The 19,188-nt window shown below is 39.9% G+C and overlaps 1 protein-coding gene across 2 annotated transcripts in view; it reads right to left on the bottom strand.

Moving 5' to 3' along the window:
- LOC144691676 (myelin protein zero-like protein 1) overlaps positions 1 to 19,188 on the bottom strand; it is a 50,663-nt gene that overhangs the window by 16,479 nt on the left and 14,996 nt on the right. The window contains exons 3-5 of one of the 2 annotated variants that reach the window (XM_078560007.1): positions 14,959 to 15,172; positions 13,151 to 13,280; positions 1,597 to 1,742 (exon numbers count right to left, since the gene is read on the bottom strand). In XM_078560007.1, the coding sequence (XP_078416133.1) occupies positions 1,601 to 1,742; positions 13,151 to 13,280; positions 14,959 to 15,172 (486 nt within the window). In that variant the 3' untranslated portion in view covers positions 1,597 to 1,600. Of the gene's footprint in view, positions 1 to 1,596; positions 1,743 to 13,150; positions 13,281 to 14,958; positions 15,173 to 19,188 lie in introns of those variants that run through there. The other variant, XM_078560006.1, reaches the window with a different exon arrangement.

The following is a 19,188-nucleotide window of genomic DNA, read 5'->3' as shown; positions in this document are numbered from 1 at the left end:
GGCAAGTTTAAAACAAAATCGACAAAGGCCTATCATAAGCAGTCAATGTTTTAATGCATCAGGTCTGGGAGAGTGTAGAATGATAAAAAATAAATAATGAATAAAAGGTAAAAGTTATCTGCATCATTTTTATAACAGACCAGAGTGCTCAACATCATTTCAGTATTTTGAGATCGAGCCAGGACAACAGCTTGTTTCCACTGAGCAGCACCCAATGAATAGAGGACATACGATGAACTAAACTGAAGCTCTGAAGAAAGGTATAATAAAAAAAAAATACAAGCATGTGTTTTTGTGGTACAAGAACCATCTCTCAACTGGAAGTCAATAATTACCCATTAATAACCAAGAAATCTGACTTCTGGCTTAGTTTGCAAGATTAAGCAGTCCTTTTGTTGGTAGGTGTGGGGATGGTATGATAGAAGGCCTGAGCAGAAAAGAGTAAAATATTTGAGCATGTATCTTCTCTCAGATTATCAGTGGGGCATGAGCAGGTAGCAACAGAAAAGCCAGCGGGATAGCATTAACCCAAATATTTCAGCTGAAGGTTGAAACATGTCTGGGAAAGTGCAAGTGGTAGACAGGAAAAGAAAGATAATTATTAAGAATGTAGGGTCAATAATATAAAAATACCCAAATAGTATAGTTTCACACTGGAACATATACCTCTAAGGATAGAAGTCAGCATTTAGGTTTCTGAGGATGGAAAATTGGCACTTGCCAATGTCTCAGTTTATGTTAGCCAGCACTTTTTTTTAGTTCAGTCATGAGATGTTGGCGTCACTAGCAAGGCCAGCATTTATTGCCTAAACCCAAGCTTGAGAAGGTAGTGGTGAGCTGCCTTCCTGAGGCGTAGATACACCCACTATTCGGGAAGAAGTTCCAGGATTTTGACCCAGCGTCAATGGATGAACAGCAATAGATTTCCAAATCAGGATGCATGCCTGCAGGTGGTGTTCCCATGCACCTGCCGCCCTCGTTCTTCTAGGTAGTAGAAGTCAAGGGTTGAGAAGGTTCTATCGAAGTAGCCTTAGCATGTTTTTGTGGTGTATCTTGTAGATGATACACACTGTGGCCAAGGTGGACCTATGCTGGAGGGAGTAAATGTTTAAGGTGATGGAGCAGGTGCCAATCAAGCAGGTTGCTATTTCTTGGATGGCGTCGAGCTTCGAGTTTTGTTGGAGCGCAACTCATTCAGGCAAGTGGGCAATATTCCATCATGCCCCTGACTTGTGCCTTGTAGATGGTGAACAGCCTTGGAGCATCAGGGGGAAGAGTTATTTGGCACAGAATTCCCAGCCTCTGACCTGCTTTTATAGCCACAGTGCTTATGTGACTTAGTTCCAAGTCAATAGTGAGCCCCAGAATGTTGATTGTGGGGGATTCAGTGGTGGAAATGTTGTTGAATGTCGAGAGGAGATGGTTAGGTTCTCTTGTTGGAGATTGTCTTCACCCAGCACAAATGTTACTTGCCACTTATTTCCAAAAGGCATTTGATAAAGTGCCATTAAAAAAGTTCTTAGAATTGGTGTAATATATTAGCATGGATGAAGGACTAGTTAACAGACAGAAGTAGAGAATAGGAATAAATGGGGAATTTTCATATTGGCAGGCTGTAACTCATAGATTGGATTGGTGCTGCAGCCTCAGCTATTTTAAATCTATTTAATAACTTAGAACAGATATCGATACCAAGAGTAACGTATCCAAGTTTGATGATACAAAGTTGGTGAGAATGTAACCTGCGAGGGAGATACAAAGAGGCTGCAAAGTGATGAAGGTAACAAGGTGGCCGGTGGATTACAATGTGGGGAAGTGAGAAGTTATTCAATAAGAATAGAAAAGCAGAATTTTAAAAGGCTTGAAGCTTCTAAATGTTGATGTTTAGCGACACTTGGGTATACTCATAGAAGGAACACAAAGTTAGCATGCAGGTATAGCAAGCAATTAAGAAAGAAAATGGCATTTGGCCTTCATTTCATGGGGACTGAAGTAGAAGAAAAAGGAACATATGAATTAGGAACCTGAATAGGCCATTTGGCCCTTCAAGGTTTCTCCACCATTCAATAATATCATGGCTAATCTGCTTGTGGCCTCAACTCCACATTTCAACTACCCCGATAACCTTGGAATCCCCTTGTTAGTCAATAATCTATCTACCTATGCCTTAAAAATATTCAATGACCCTGCCGTCACCACTCTCTGGGGAAGAGTGTTCCAAAGGCTCACAACCCTCAGAAGAAAGTATTCTTCTCTTCTTTATCTTAAACAGGAGGTGCTTTATTTTTAGACTATGTCCTCTAGGTCTAGTCTCTCCCACATGGGGAAACATCCTTTCAGCATCCAACCTGTCAAGTCCCCTCAAGGTCTTATATGTTTCAATAAGATCACCTCTCATTCTTCAAAACTCCAATGGATACACGCCCAGCCTGTCCAACCCTCACTGATACCTGCAATGGTGGGGGTTATCTGTCGAGTGAACCTGCTCTAAACTGTTTACAACACATTTATATCCTTTCTTAAATAAAGGAGGCCAAAACTATACACAGTACTCCAGATATGGCCTCACCTGTACGATTATAGCAAAACTTCCCTACTTTAATTTTCCATTTTTGCCCACTCACTCAACCTATTAATGTCCCTTTGCAGGCTCTTTATGTTGTCTTCATAACTTACTTTCCTGTCTCTGTGTCATCAAATTTGGTCTCTTCACCCAAGTCATTGATATAAATTGTAAATAGTCGAAGCCCCAGCACTGATCCCTGTGGCATTTCACTTGTCATATCTTGCCAAGTCAAAAATGACCTATTTATGCCTTATTGGTTTCTGGTTAGCTAACCAATCTTCTATCCATGCTAATATGTTACCTCCTACACCATGATCTATTTTGTGTAGTAACTTTTGATGTGGCACCTTGTCAAATGCCTTATGGAAATCTATGTTCAGCACATCCACAGGTTCCCTTTTATCCACATTGACTGTCATTTCCTCAAAGAATAGCAATACAGTAGTCAAACATGATTTGCCTTTCACAAAACCACATTGACTCTGCGTGATTGTATTAAGATTTTCTAAGTGCCCTGCTCTAACCTCCTTAATAACATATTCCAGCATTTTCCCTTATGAAGGTGTTCAGCTAACTGGCTTGTAGTTTCCTGCTTTCTGCCTCCCTCCTTTCTTGAATATAGGAGTCACATTCACTATTTTCTAATCTGATGGGACCTTTCCAGAATCTAGGGAATTTGAGAAAATTAACCAATGCATCTACTTCCTAAGCAGCCACTTCTTTTAAGACTGTAGGATGAAGGTCCATCGGGACCTGGGGACTTGTCAGCTTTCAGTTCTAATAATTTCCTCAGTACCTTTTCCCTGGTGAGTATAATTTTTTTTAAGTTCCTCCCTCCTTTTCACCTCTTGATGAACACTCAATTCTGGATTGGCTTGTATCCTCTACAGTGAAGACAGATGCAAAATATCTATTCAATTCATCTGTTATTTCCTTGTTTTTCACTAATTCCCCATTCTCACTCTCTTAGAGGACCAACACTCACTTTACTTACTCTTTTCCTTTGTAAATACCAATGGAAACTCTTCATGTATTTTTATATTTCCAGCTAGCTTTCTCTCATACTCTAATTTTTCCCTCTTTATCAATCTTTTACTCATTCTTTGCTGTTCTTTACATTCTGTCCAATTTTCTGACCTGACACTCACCTTTGCGGATTTATATGTTTTTTCTTTCAACTCGATACTATCTTTAACTTCCTTAGTAAGCCACAGATGGTGCGTCATTCCCTTCTCAAGGGCAGTTAGGGTTGGGCAACAAATGTTGACCTTGCCAACAACACTCTATCCCTTGAATGAGTAAGAAAACAAATCCAGTAACAAATTTTAATCTTGTTTAACAAAATTCATTTAAAAGGATTCTAGAAATATTTTTGGAAAAGGCCAATTAGTATTAACATGCAGAATGTCATATTACTTTCCTAAAAGTAGCTGGCAATTTATGGTCTTTCAGCACTGTAAAATAATACGACATGTCAGGAGATGGTGGACAGCATACACAAAATAGCACTTTAAGAAAGTAGATTTCCATTACACTTTTACCCTCAAGGAAGATTTACAGCTTCAAATCTAGATGAAGTGGATCAAAACAAAAAATTGTATTAAAGCAAAGATTTGGTATAAAGGGAAAAATATTTCAAAATAAACTAAAATCAAAAAGTATTTCCTCACTTCTTACTTCTGGCTTTCAGATTTTTGTAAAATTTTTCATTATGCGTAGGTTTGTCGAGCTGTATACCATGTTAATTGTGTAAAAACTTGCAATTTTCGTTTTTAATCGACCAACAAAAAAAATTGCTTTATTCCTGGATTGTTAAACTTCAACTTCTGTTGAAGTCCATGAATTGATTGCAAAGTTGTTTGTTTAAATGCCAAATGGTATTTAACTGAATTAAGCTGACAAAACACAGCTTGGGTTCCTACGGAGATCATGTTCTGTTCAATTTCTAGTTTGTTTTAGTAATGTTTTGGCCTTGCGGTTTTCCTCTGCAATCCAGGCTACCATGCTGCAGGTGTTGTTTCCACAGAAGCATTCTAATTTATTTATACCTTAGTCTAGCAGGAGTCACAGAGGAGATCAGGCTACCCCTCCCACATTTCTCTTGATCCAAATTACAAAACTCTTCTGCAAGTCAGAGTATGATCATTTTTCACACAAAATGCAATTCAAACACAGGCCTCTGGTTTTAATGCGAAGCATCAGGTTTTCAACCACACACCCCTCATGCACAATCACACATATTTAATGCTACACAAACTTAAGCTAAGTGTTAACCTTTAGGGTTTTGCTGAATTCTAGCCACCACTTACTGGTATTCAGGATCAGCTCTTCCTACTTCCACTGAATTGCATGGAGAAGATAAATAATTAAAGGAAAATAAATCATGACAATATTCTCAATTATGCTACATCATAGAGCAATTAACAGTAGAACTCAAATTAATACCCAAATTTCCTCAGATTTACCAGCTGCATTTATGCTGCAAAATTTACAATCTCTTTATGCACAAATGCAGATTTTCCAGCACAGTTACATATTTAATATTTTACAGAAAACAAAAATGCAAGCCACTAATTTGCCTTCCTGGCAAACAGATTTTTGTTTCAATTAAATACATTGTTTTTCAGATTTTTACTAATGCTCTACATCACTATATACAATGCACCAGTTTTAATTGATTTGGCTTTGAGCAGAGTTTGCACTATTCTTAAGACGTTGAGGTCACCTCCAGATCTTTAAAGTAGTCATTTAAGAGGGGAAAATCAAGAACTTTCTATTCAAAATTTTGGTCACCCCTGAAACTGCATCCGAGTTTCCCCAATTTTTTCTCCTCTCAAAGGTATTGATTCCTTTCTCATATATGATCCCTTTATTGCTACGCCAACAAAGATCAACCAATTATAGAAACTGAGATTTTCTTCATAGAATCATTACAGTGCATAAGGAAGCCATTTGACCCATCATGTCTGCACCGGCTCTCCAAATGTGCACTGTGACTCAGTGCCATTTTCCTGCCTTTTCTCCATCACTCTGCACATTGTTTCTATTCAACTAATCATCTAAAGCCCTCTTGAGTGCCTTGATTGAACCTTCCTCCACCACACTTCCAGGCAGTGCATTCCAGGCCCGAACCACTCGCTGTGAGAAAAAGATTTTTCTCAATTGCATTTGCTTCTTTTGCAAATCACTGTCCGATCTTACTGGCTCCATCCTCCCTGAGTTACATACTGCCCGATCTCACCGGCTCCACCCTTCCTGGGTTACACGCTGTCCGATTTCACCGGCTACATCCTCTCCGGGTTACACCCTGTCCAATCTCACTGGTTCCATTCTCCCCGGGTTACGCACTGTCCGATCTCACTGGCTCCATTCCCCCCGGGTTACACACTGTCCGATCTCACTGGCTCCATTCTCCCCGGGTTACACCCTGTCCGATCTCACTAGCTCCATCCTACCCGGGTTACACCCTGTCCGATCTCACTGGCTCCATCCTACCCGGGTTACACCCTGTCTGATCTCACTGGCTCCATCCTCCCCGGGTTACACCCTGTCCGATCTCACTAGCTCCAACCTCCCCGGGTTACACCCTGTCCGATCTCACTGGCTCCATCCTCCCCGGGTTACACCCTGTCCGATCTCACTAGCTCCAACCTCCCCGGGTTACACCCTGTCCAATCTCACTGGCTCCATCCTCCCCGGGTTACACCATGTCCGATCTCACTGGCTCCATCCTCCCTGGGTTACACCCTGTCCGATCTCACTGGCTCCATCCTCCCTGGATTACGTACTGTCCAATCTCACTGGCTCCATCCTCACAGGAGTATGCACCGTCTGATCTCACTGGCTCCATCCTCCCTGGGTTTGATTTCCCTATTTTTACAGGTGCAGGCGAAAATTCGCCATTTTCTCTCCAAACTGTAAATTAATCTCCTGGGCTAGTCCTTGTTTTAATAGTATCACAATAATATCACATATGAACACTATAATAATCCTGCAAAAGATATATAGTAAAACTATAATAATGAATATAAAAGTTGTTTTTCAACAACACCCAAACTGAACGAATGTGAACTGAAACTGCGCGTGTGGGAGCGACTCCGGCACACCATCATGTTATTTTAATAAAATTCTCTTAGAAAATTGTTTCTGAACCATTTAAAGCAAAATACTGAAGCAATAATGGAACTGAAGATGAAGATTCCATAAAGGGTAAGCATGGACCTCTTAAGTCATTGATCATGCTTTATACGGATTGTGTTTAAGATCAATTTTGTACACACAACAACCTAATTGTTACTCTCCGTGTCACCTGTCAGTGATTATTTTTTGACCCATATGAATTAGATACATTACCTGCATGACCCCTACATTACTGGATTTGGAAACAGAGCGTGGTGGGGAATAACACCTCATTAAGGAATTGAAAAATACACAAATCCTAGTTAAAAAGTAACACTTAATAGGCCTTGAACCCACGTATGATTAAATCGTGACACGGTGTGGCAGACAGGAACAGTGCATTAGAATTAATACTTTTAATAAAATATGGATAGATTCAAAGTTTATCCAAGTTGAGCTAAAGAATAAAGATGCGTTTTGCAAAACTCTTTGTCCTTTACATATCATCATACTGTTAACTGAAAAGAAAATCTGCACATCATTGAGTGTATTGAGGTAGTAATGGGGAACATAAACTAGAAATAGGCTAGAAGAATGCAGGAGATTATAAATCTCCAGTTTTAATAGAATGTATTCAATTTTTCTAAGTCAGTATATAATTAAGCATAGAAAAAAATTTGGTACGCAATGAGATTATAGTAGCTAAGGAAAGAACAGGGTTGCTTAATTGAACACTTTACTTCAGTCTTCACAGGAGAGCAAGGGACATTTTAAAAAGCTTTTACACAAAAGAAATAGAAAGGATACCATCGATTTATATACCAACAGGAAACAGTCTCAGACTTCAAGCTTGTAAGTAGAACAGGGTCAGAATTTATTAAAGGCTGTAGCAGTGCCAAGCAACTGATGGAGCCATTGATTACAGTTCTGTTCAAACAGAGGAAAGGCTAAGCTAAATAACTATTGACTGGCTAGCTTCAAGTCCATAATAGAAAAATAACTTGATTCAATAATTCCAGATTAAACAAATCTATTTTGGAAGGCAGAAACTGACCATGCTAGTCAACATAGATTTGTAAAGATAAAAGCAAAAAACTGCGGATGCTGAAAATCCAAAACAAAAACAAAAATACCTGGAAAAACTCAGCAGGTCTGGCAGCATCTGCGGAGAGGAGCACAGTTAACGTTTCGAGTCCATATGACTCTTCAATAGAACTAAGGAAAAATAGAAAAGAGTGAAATATAAGCTGGTTTAAGGGGGGAGTGGGACAAGAAGAGCTAGATAGAGGGCCAGTGATAGGTGGAGATAACCAAAAGATGTCACAGACAAAAGGAAAAAGAGGTGTTGAAGGTGGTGATATTATCTAAAGTATGTGCTAATTAAGGGTAGAAAGCAGGACAAGCAAGGTGCAGATAGCCCTAGTGGGGGTGGGGTGGGGTGAAGGAATCGAAAACGGCTAAAAGGTAGAGATAAAACAATGGATGGAAATACATTTAAAAATAATGGAAATAGGTAGGAAAAGAAAAATCTATATAAATTATTGGAAAAAACAAAAAGGAGGGGGAAAATCGGAAAGGGGGTGGGGATGGAGGAGAGAGTTCATGATCTAAAATTGTTGAACTCAATATTCAGTCCAGAAGGCTGTAAAGTGCCTAGTCGGAAGATGAGGTGCTGTTCCTCCAGTTTGCGTTGAGCTTCACTGGAACAATGCAGCAAGCCAAGGACAGACATGTGGGCACGAGAGCAGGGTGGAGTGTTGAAATGGCAAGCGACAGGGAGGTCTGGGTAATGCTTGCGGCCAGACCGAAGGTGTTCTGCAAAGCGGTCACCCAATCTGCGTTTGGTCTCTCCAATGTAGAGGAAACTGCATTGGGAGCAGTGAATGCAGTAGACTAAATTGAGGGAAGTGCAAGTGAAATGCTGCTTCACTTGAAAGGAGTGTTTGGGCCCATGGGACGGTGAGGAGAGGGGAAGTAAAGGGGCAGGTGTTGCACCTTCTGCGGTTGCATGGGAAGGTGCTGTGGGAGGGGGTTGAGGTGTAGGGGGTGATGGAGGAGTGGACCAGGGTGTCCCGGAGGGAATGATCCCTGCGGAATGCCGCCAGGGGGGTGAAGGGAAGATGTGTTTGGTGGTGGCATCATGCTGGAGTTGGCGGAAATGGCGGAGGATGATCCTTTGAATGCGGAGGCTGGTGGGGTGATAAGTGAGGACAAGGGGGACCCTATAAAGGGTGGGCTAGATTTGATTAACCTGATAGAATTGTTTTGAGGGAATGTGGTGATGGTGGTGGTGGTGATGCAGTGACAGAATTTATATGAACTTCAAAGCATTGAAATTAGTTGAAAAATTTAGAGCTCAACATCATAGTAAAAAAATCCTAATACAAAAAATAGGCCTTTCCCCCTTTTTTTTAAGGTGCACTGGTGATTTAAGAGCCCAACCCTTTAATTTTTTGCATGACCACATGTACATGACTAACTTGAAGGGGCCGATTTGTGCCCATGATTTAAAAGGGAACATTGCCAATTAACAACTCGAGAAGCATTTCTGTTATTATTATTCAGTATTGGAATAAAAGCATCTTTTCAAATGTACAGGAAATTACTAACATCCCATCAAATTGTGAAGATATGCAGCTCTCAGTCAGGAAATGGAAACTTTAATTGTTAAAAATAGTAGCTCACCAGAAAGATTAAATCAGATTTCAAATCTTCAGCACTGCGCACCACTACTGACTATGCTCTTAAAGGTTCCCGAAATACTCAAATCTAACAATCAAAAATTTGGACATTTTGGGCCAAAGACTTTACTATCAGTACTGCTCTTTCCTTCAAATGAAAAGGCCTAATTTTCCTATGGGGCTTCACCTAATAGTCAGGATGACAGTTAATTAAATGGTTTCAATTGACCAATAAGTTGATACTCAAAAGGCTGTATCATAATAGTAGTTAAATAGCCAAACTTCACACTTAGACAAAGTGTCAGTATCGAGAAATACCAAAACAATTTCATGTTGGGTTGAGAGGTAAACAAATTTGTTCAAAATCTAGTTACAAACAGAAAATCACAACATGCCCATCAGTTTCTTTTCAGGACTAAACATCTGTATGAACACATTTTTTTTGGGAGTGTGTAGGACATGTAAGTGAATGCCCCACCTTTTTCTTTTGTGCATCCATGTATGTGCAGTAGCTTAAAGGGTCTTGGTCTTTTGGGTTGTTGTGTGGTTGTAAGGCTTAGAGGAAACACTGACCACAGTACTAAACAGTAAACTGTAATGAAGCAACACTTAAGAATTGATTTATAAACCAATGTCATGGAAACCAGAGAAACATATAACCTCTTAGGGCTGGACCTAACCACTGAGATTTGACCACTATGTGACATTCAATTACTTCTTAATGCATACAGATGCCACAGTTGTATCTATTTGCTTTATTAAATTCTTCTGATTAAAAGGAAACCTACTGACAAAAAAGCTAAATTGGTTAATTACTTTTCCCAAAACAATCACTACTGCAGTGATTAATGCCAAGTATACCACTGCAATGCAAAATTTATTTTTTCTGATAATGATCTCATAGCGCTATACTATATATTTAAATGTCATCCAAGGTTAGTAATGCACACTTCCTTCATTAGTAATATCCTTCACATTTGTAATAATAACTTTATAATGCTACACAAGGATTACCACACCAATACCTAGAGGCCGGCCCACTGAGGCTGGGTGTTAAGCCAAATTGTGGTAGTTTTTAAATCGATTAGGTTGAATTCCATTACAAATTTGGTGTTTTGGATACCTTTTGGAATCAGGGATATCTGTTGTTCTCTGAAATAATTCCCATATACTTCATGTCTGTGTTGACTCACTTTGCCCAATAAATACTTATAAATAATTGAAATTACGCAAAGAACATCCACCTTGACAAATTAACTAGATGTTACATTCAGGTGCCCACATGTACTCCTAGAACAAGAAGGCTGCAGTGTAGCAAAGAATGGTCAGAAATGATTTTGCTTAATTAAGATATTTGCTTGATGCAAGCGTGGCTTGTTCTTTATTTTGTCTTGAGAAATTTCATTGTTTTAATTAATTGAAATTAATTCAATTTCTGTGCTCATTTTGCTATGAACATAAAGCTCATCGAATCAAACCAAGTCTGCTCTCAACGAGCGTTTTCTCAAATGGTCTTCAGAGAGGTTGGATGGAAATGCATCTGAAGACATGACTATTTGATTCAGGGCACAAGAAGAGCACCATTGTCACACCCTGTTTACAACATTGTAGAGCAGTTCAGGGCAGCAGGAGTAAACCTGAATTTTAAAAAGTCATTTATGGGATTCTCTGACACCAGCGAACTTGACAAGTTCTAGGATGCCACCTGTTTTAATGGGTGTAATATACATTCTTTATTCGGCTGGAGAAGAAATGGGACACTACTGCACAAGAAGCAGTTCTGAACAGCAAGAATGGGAGGTAGAAGACTTGGGTCCGGAGTGACTGCCAATTTGCATAAGGCACCTGGAGTTTTAAAATCAAGATGTGGAATTTGTCTGGAATTCCTAAGGAGACCTTATACCTATATTGTACCTTCTTGGTTATTGGCTTCTGTTAAAGGTTGACTGATGACATGGTAAAGACAAGAGGAGCTTACAAGAAGAAAAATTACAGGAGTAAAGCCATGTTCAGCCAATGCTGAGGCACTGTTGCACCAGTGTACTGCACTGTGTTATTCATTATATCTAACTTTGTTTGACATTTGCACACTGTAGGTATTAGTTTGGGGATTTCAAACACACTTTGGATCTCCCTCAAGACTTCAAAGCCCATGCTGTTTAAATTATACACATCTAAATCAGAAATTGCCATTTTTCAGTTCAGCATCCTTATCTTTGATTCTTTGTTATTCTGTTTTATTCTTACATTGGAACTATCTTTTTGTGACTATCATCCAATTGTTCTCCTATGCTCACATCATTTATTGCACACCCCAGCCAAATCAAGCAATGTTTCCTTCCTTGTTGGTCTTGGAACACACTGACCAAGGAAGCAATGTGTGGTACTAGGGGCAGTGTGTATAGAGCACTTTCTGGAAAGAAAATAACATTTTAAAAAAAGGAAGAAAATAGATCAATGTAGCAACATGTGAACTTTGGCATCAAGGATTAACAGACAATTTAATTGAGGGAGCACAAGAGCTGAACCTGGTCCTTTACTTACCAGGTAGCCATCACTCAAGTGCAAGTTTTGAGACTAAGCAAGTAGTAACTCCACATTTCCAGTGCAGGAATAGGAGCAGGGGGTCTGGCCATTCATTATCTCCTCCTTAACCCAAAGGCATTGAAGCAAACTGTAGTAGCCCCTATAACACCCTAGATGAGGTCATTTAATCCAGCACCTGCAAATTCCATGTTTATGCCTCAGGTACTGACTGGTTAAACTCAATAAGCTGTCAGGGGAGTCCCTACAGGTGATCTTAATAGATACTAAATATACACAATGAATAAACCTTCAAAAATATATATATAATATATTGACAGATTAGAGTCAAAATCAAATTAGAAGTTACACCTTTTGCTGAATATGTACTTATTCACTTCTTGAACCCTCGTGGGCAATATTTCAGCTACACTGACTGCTATGCATACACAATGTGCATCATTGATGCAAGGATGCCACACACCCAATAACTACCAGGGTTAGAAAATTTGGTTTAAAGATAACAGAAGAATAAAAGATAAGTATTTAATTTTAATAGAAATACATGGCCAAGTTGTGCCTCATTAAGAAAATGCAATGTATAGTATATACTGATCCAAACAGAAGAAAGGTTCCAGATTCAATTCTTGTTCTGTACAGAGTTAGCTGATTTCAGACAAGGGTGGAGAATACTGGAACGAAAACAAAAATTGCTGGAAAAACTCAGCAGGTCTGACAGCATCTGTGGAGAGGAAGACAGAGTTAACGTTTCGAGTCCATATGACTCTTCATCAGAACAGGGAATACTGGAATTGACTTTAGCACGTTTGGCTATGGACAGGGGCAGAAACAGCCAAGGTTCCCATTGCTAATCACGATCTAAAGTCAGCTGCGGGATAGCATTGCATGTGCTTTCTTAATTCGCTTACTACTCAAAACTGGGCTTAAAACAGGAGCATAGTTTTCTTACATCCTTCGTGTTTTACATACCCAATGTCACAGATTCCAAAAACTAAAGATGGCGCGCAAAGAAAAAAATGAAAATATAAAATTTGACCAATTCTGAGAAACTGGACAAATTTAAGTATACATTTTCAGCTGTTATTAATATTTAGCCTTTCAGAGAAAATAAACTTGGATATACACACAATTCATCTGAATAAGCTGAAACTCCATATATTTAAACTAGAGTTTAATTGCACTGTTGTAAAATTTACACAATATCATCTATTACTACACATGAATGGCAGTAAAGAATTACCCAATATACGCATTTCGTTGATCCTCTATCTTTCTCTTGACAAAGTACACAATGCCAATAATTAGCAGTAAACCTGCAATTGTTCCGATGACCACAGCTGGAATGATTCCCCCAAAATTGGGTAAAGAACCTGAAAAAAAAGCATGATGAAGATGTGCTTTATGTCAATGATTTTTAATCTATTAGCTGGAAACAAGAAATTGAACTTTTTTTTAAAAACAGGCTTTTAAAAACATAGATTAAGACCTGACCTGAGCTCACAGCAACGATGGCCACATAATTTGCATCATTATACATTCCATATTCCAACCCCATTGCAGCGAAGACCATGACCGGAATTTTCCAGCCCACCCGAGGCAGGCCGGCGAGTCATTGAAACCTCCATTCACATCAACAGGGCTGGAAGATCCCGCCAACGTGAGGAGCTGGAAAATTCCAGCTCACAAGTCTGCAAAACCCACCAAAGACAATGATGCCCGCCCCACCCCGCGCAGTGTGAAAGACCCCACATCACCTTTGGCATCCTAAGATATCCAACTGTTGGAGATGAGTCATTAATTGCTTGAACAATGGGACCCTGGTTTAAGCTAGCTTCCAGACCATGAGTTAAGCGAGGTACAATTGGAATATACGACTATGTTTGAATTATTGGCAGTTGGAGGACAGGTCACATGACATGCCAACTCCTAGGTGTGTTTTAAGCACATGTTCAGCAGAATTGATCAAGCCACTGTGAAGCTAAGTGGGGGTCCATCATGCACACTCTTTCTTTCTCTCCCCCCACATTACCTACAAGTTTTGGGCCCTGCCAGCTATTGATAACACTCTCCATGTGCAGCAGACAGAGATTTTAAAGAAAGACCTCAACTACACAGAAGAACAACCAACTATGGTGTCCACATCTATAAATCAGCAGCATCGAGTCCATTGATGTCAACCTGAAACCAGACAAGTCACCAAGCTACGAATTGTATACTTTACCTTCTTGTTTTAAAATGGACTCTAATTCAACCTATCCTTCCCAATCCTGTAACCTGTATTTGTGTGTATGTGGACTTCAAGAGTGTATGTCTATCAGTTTAAGTACAATAAAACTAACCTCTTTGTTAAGCTCAAGAAAACCTGTTCTATTGGTTCTTTTATGATCACAGCGCATAAACAGTTAAGTATCCACGGAGTTGGCAAATATCCTTTTCAAACAAAAAACCTGTTGCGGTCAAACGAGGAAGGGGAAAAGAGGGAAACCATTTGACCCCTCCTCACCTGGTCGCAACTAAAAGGAAAAAGAACCAATTTTCATAATATATATTGCTTTTTCACACACTCAGGGCGTCCTGAAGCACTTTACAACCAATAGGATTGCCGTTGAAGTTTTGCACATAGGAATAAATTATCAGGATTTTCTTTTGGTGGTTTTAGCCAGAAGACCACAGAACTTTTTTAAAAAAACAGAATATGCGACAAATGCACAGCATCTCAATAAGCATCAGCGACAAGAAGAGACAAGTGAACATTTCAGATGCAAATAGTTCCCAGAACATTAACTTGTCTGTTCTCTCCATTGATAACCGAGTTTTAGTTTTTGATTCACAATTTTCAATGTCTGCAATATTTTACTTGGAGGAATTTCTGCCTCTTCCTCTGCGAGATTAATAAGATTTTTTTAATATACTAGCTGAGCAGGCAGGAGCACGGTTTAATAGCTCAGCACCTCTAACAATGTAGCAGACGTCACAAGCTGTGATGAGTTCCAGCAAATAGTAATTTTGAGGAAAGAAATATTGGAACTACTGATATTTTTGGCTCACCTTGTTCAACAACACTTAAGTGAATTTCTGCACCTGTCTCACTGAAGTCAGGTGGGTTGAACACGTTACAGGTATAAGTTCCATTATCTTTAAAATTAATATTGTTTATAATAATGGAAACATCGTTCTTGTTGACGTTACCATCCCAAGTAATACGGTCATGAAACTGAGAGCCAGGAATAGCATAAGAGTTTCCCTCTGTATAATAAAAAATCTGTCACAAAAAAGATAGAATAAATGAAATCACATTCAAAAATATGCATTATTAATCAATTATCTTATCAATGAATGCTCAATAAACAATTGTTTTGAGTTTTATACTGAATTTTTAAGAAAGGATTATACAGCAAAGGTAATCAGATAGACCCAAAAGCTATAAAATGACATGCAACACTTAACTTACTAAAAGCAGTTTAACATCCAAGTGCCACAGCAGATTAATTTACGGTATTTACAAGGAGGTAGAAGTTCCTCTTGGTTGAAGCATGGGTTTATGGAACAGCAATTCTTCCTTTGCTAACAAATCCAATAGAGTTTATTCTTTCTAAAAGTGACGGCCCCACTGATGTGTACAGGCACTTGTTTAAGGTTGGTGGATTGAGCTTTGACCCTGGCTCAAAATCTCTTGCTACATGACAAGAAAGCAAGAGGTATTCAACCAATCATTTTGTCAGTAGTTTCTTTTACAAGCAGAGCCAGAATTACATCCCATAAAATATAAACTTCTACTTTTATAGTGCCTTGAACATAATAAAACATCCCAAGGCATTAAAAAATATGACACTGAACCATGTAAGGAGATATTATTAGGTCAGATGACCAAATGTTTGGTCAAACAGGCACATGTTAAGGAGCATCTTAAGGGAGGAAAGCAAGGTGGAGAAGTGTAGAGAGGGAATTCCAGCAATTAGAGCCTAGGTACTTGAAGGCACGGCTACCAAAGGTGAGGTGATTAAAACTGGGGTTGCACAAGAGGCCAGAATTAGAGGATAGCAGATATTTTGGGAGGGTTGTGGGGCTGGAGGAGATTACAGAAATAGGGAGAGGCATGGCCATGCAGGGATTTGAAAACAAGGATGAAAACTTTAAAATCAAGACGCTGCTTAACTGGGAGCCAGCGTAGGTCAGAAAGCACAAGGGTGATAGGTGAACGGAATTCAGGGCGAGTTAAGACACAAGCAGCAGAGTTTTGGATGACCTGAAGTTTACAAAAAGAGAATGTGTGAAATCAAACAAGGGTGCATTGGAATGGTCAAGTCTAGAGGTAACCAAGGCAAGAATGAGGGTTTCAGCAGATAAACTTCTGAAACAGGGATGAAGCTGGATGATACTAGAGGTGGAAATAGGCAATCTCGGTAATGGCGCAAGTATGGCCGGAGGTTCATCCTGGTGTCAAATATGACACCAAGATTGTTAACAGACTGGTTTCATTTTAGACTGTTGCCAGGGAGAGAGATAGGCAGCTAGGGAATGGTATTTGGAGTTGGGGCCAAAAACAATGGTTTCAAACTTCCCAATATTTAAATGGAAGAAATGTTGGCACATCCAGTGCTGGTGAGTGAGTCGTCAAGAGGGATGGTGATGACGTGTAGTTGTGAAAGCTAATGCTGTGCTTTTGGATGGTGTCACCGAGGAGCAGCGTGTCGACAAGAAATAGGAAGGGGGTCAAGGATAGATCCGTGGCAGACAGCAGACGTAACTGTGCAGAAACAGGAAAAGAAACTAGTGCAAGTGATGCTCTGGCTACGATTGTAGAGATAAGAATGAAACCAGGCGAGGGAAGTTCTACCCAGCTGGACGACAGCTGGAGAAGTGTTGGAGGAGGACAGTGTGTTAACCCTGTCAAAGACTGCAAACAGGTTGAGAAGGACGAGAAAGGCTGGTTTACCTTTGTCAGTCACATAAAATGTCATTTGTGAATTTGGTAAGAGCAGTTTAGGAAACCGGATTGGAAGGATTCAAACATGGAGATCTAGGAAAGATGGGCATATACAACACAATCAGTAACTTGAGAGGAAAAGGAGGTTGGAGATGGGTCAGTAGTTCGCAAGGGTGGTGGAGTCAAGTGTTGGTTTTTCAGCAGAAGGGGAATGATAGTAGATTTAAAAAGAGAGAAGGACAACAGCTAACATGCAGGCCAGGAGGGGAAGTTGGGTGTCAGCAGTTCAGTGGGAATAGGGTTGAGGGAGCAGGGAGTGGGTCTCCTGGACAGGATGAGTTCGAAGAGGGTATGAGGGGAGGTAGGAAGAAAAACTAGAGAAAGATGCGAGTTCAGGGCTAGGACTTCAGGAAATCTTAGAGGATGCTTGGCCCTGTGGCCTGGTGGAATAGTGAGCAGTTTTAACAAACGAGAGCAAGACCAGATAGTGCTTTATTTAGTCCAGCCAGATCTGGTGATGGATGGCAAAAGCAGTTGTTCGTCATATTCTTTCAAGTCTCATCCCTTGGACTTAAAGGGACCAGAGATAAGACACATACCAGGGTGAAAGTGAGTATTGATTTTATTAGGGTCTAGAGCACTAAATGTGGAGGCGAGGGTGCAGTTGAGCAAATCAGTCATTTAGCCTCTTGAATGCTCCATCTTTCAATTAGTTCATGGCTGACCTCTATCTTAACTCCATACCTTGATTTTGTAACACTGAATACCCTTGCCTCCCAAAAATCTATCAATCTCAGTTTTGAAATTTTCAATTGACCTGGCCTTACACTTTTGGGAGTGTTCCAGGTTTTACTTCCCTTTTTGTGAAGTGCACCCTCACAGCTTAGCCCTATTTTTATTTTTTTTAAATTATATTCATTCTTGGGATGAGTGTGTCGCTGGCTAGGCCGTCATTTGTTCCTCATCCCTAACAGCGAGCCACCTTCTTGAATCACTGCAGCCCACGTGGTGTAGGTATACCCACAGTGCTGCTAAGGAGGGAGTTCCAGGTATTTTATAAAGCAATTTTTTAAAAAAAATTTATTCATTCAAGGGATGAGAGCTTTGCTGGCTAGGCCAGCATTTATTGCCCATTACTAATTGCCCTTGAAAAGCTGGTGGTGAGCTGCCTTTTTGAGCCGCTCCAGTCCATGTGCTGTAGGTACACCCACAGTGCTGTTAGGGAGGGAGTTCCAGGATTTTGACCTAATTCAACATAGTGATCGACACACAAGCAGCAGCAACACTTTATCAATATGCTCCCCACACCTTTGATACCCAAGGGATTCACCAAATTCTAGTGATTCAGCAAATTAGCTTGATAACCCAACAATGAACCATTTCCAGCATGGGCAATTTATTGACTGCAGTCCACTCTTGATTTTCTTTCGCACGAAAACATTTTGTGGTACTCAGAAGCTTGAATTAACCAAACTAAACAGTACAATTGGAGCTTAGTGCAAAAAATTGCCAACAAAATGTCTGAATTAAATGGAGACTGTACTCCAATGCATGAATATGTGGGAGTCTCTGGAGTTGCTGCTGTCCTGGACAACCATATCTGTGGTAAGCATCTGCGGCTTGAGCAGCTTCTGTTCAGAGTTGCTGAGCCGGAGTCTTGAGTTGCATCAGGGAGGTGTGGAGTTACAGGGGCACTTTATTCCAGGAAAGTCACGCGCCTTAGGTTAAGTAGAACTTTAGAGTTGATCAATAGTCAGGGACAAGAGGGGGTGACTGCAAGACAGGCAGGTGTAAGATTTTGATAATACTATTAGTTTTTAGGATTCTATGTTGGTTTGAAGTAACATTTTAGGATTTTGCCGTAACCAAATTTTTGCATGATTCAGTTTGAATTTCTGTCAGTGAGACAATTAACAGTTAAGGTAACATGAGAATAGGAAACCAGCTGCTTGTGGGAAACTAAATGAATTTAAAAGGTGCCAAAAGCGTCTGGGTTCAAGCACTTGTATTTGTCTTAATTACACTATACGCAATTGAGGGCCACTTTGTCAGCTTTAAAAAAAAGCAAAAGGTTTGACTCAGCAGCTTGAACTTAGTATGACACCTCATCTTTAAACAAAAACCATCATGTCTTTGAATGAAACTTAGGTTTGCTAATGCCTCAACCTATTGTCCTTATCTGTAGGACAGAACGCCCATATTTCATGAAGATATTCTGCTAGGTCTGGCAGCATCGGCGGAGAAGAAAAGAGTTGATGTTTCGAGTCCTCATGACCTGAAACGTCAACTCTTTTCTTCTCCGCCGATGCTGCCAGACCTGCTGAGTTTTTCCAGGTAATTCTGTTTTTGTT

This window comes from Cetorhinus maximus, chromosome 16 (genome assembly GCF_964194155.1).
Source record: "Cetorhinus maximus chromosome 16, sCetMax3.hap1.1, whole genome shotgun sequence".
NCBI classification, from domain to species: domain Eukaryota; kingdom Metazoa; phylum Chordata; class Chondrichthyes; order Lamniformes; family Cetorhinidae; genus Cetorhinus; species Cetorhinus maximus.
The sequence above is the reverse complement of the archived record's forward strand: the minus strand, read 5'-3'. Positions and strand labels throughout refer to the sequence as shown.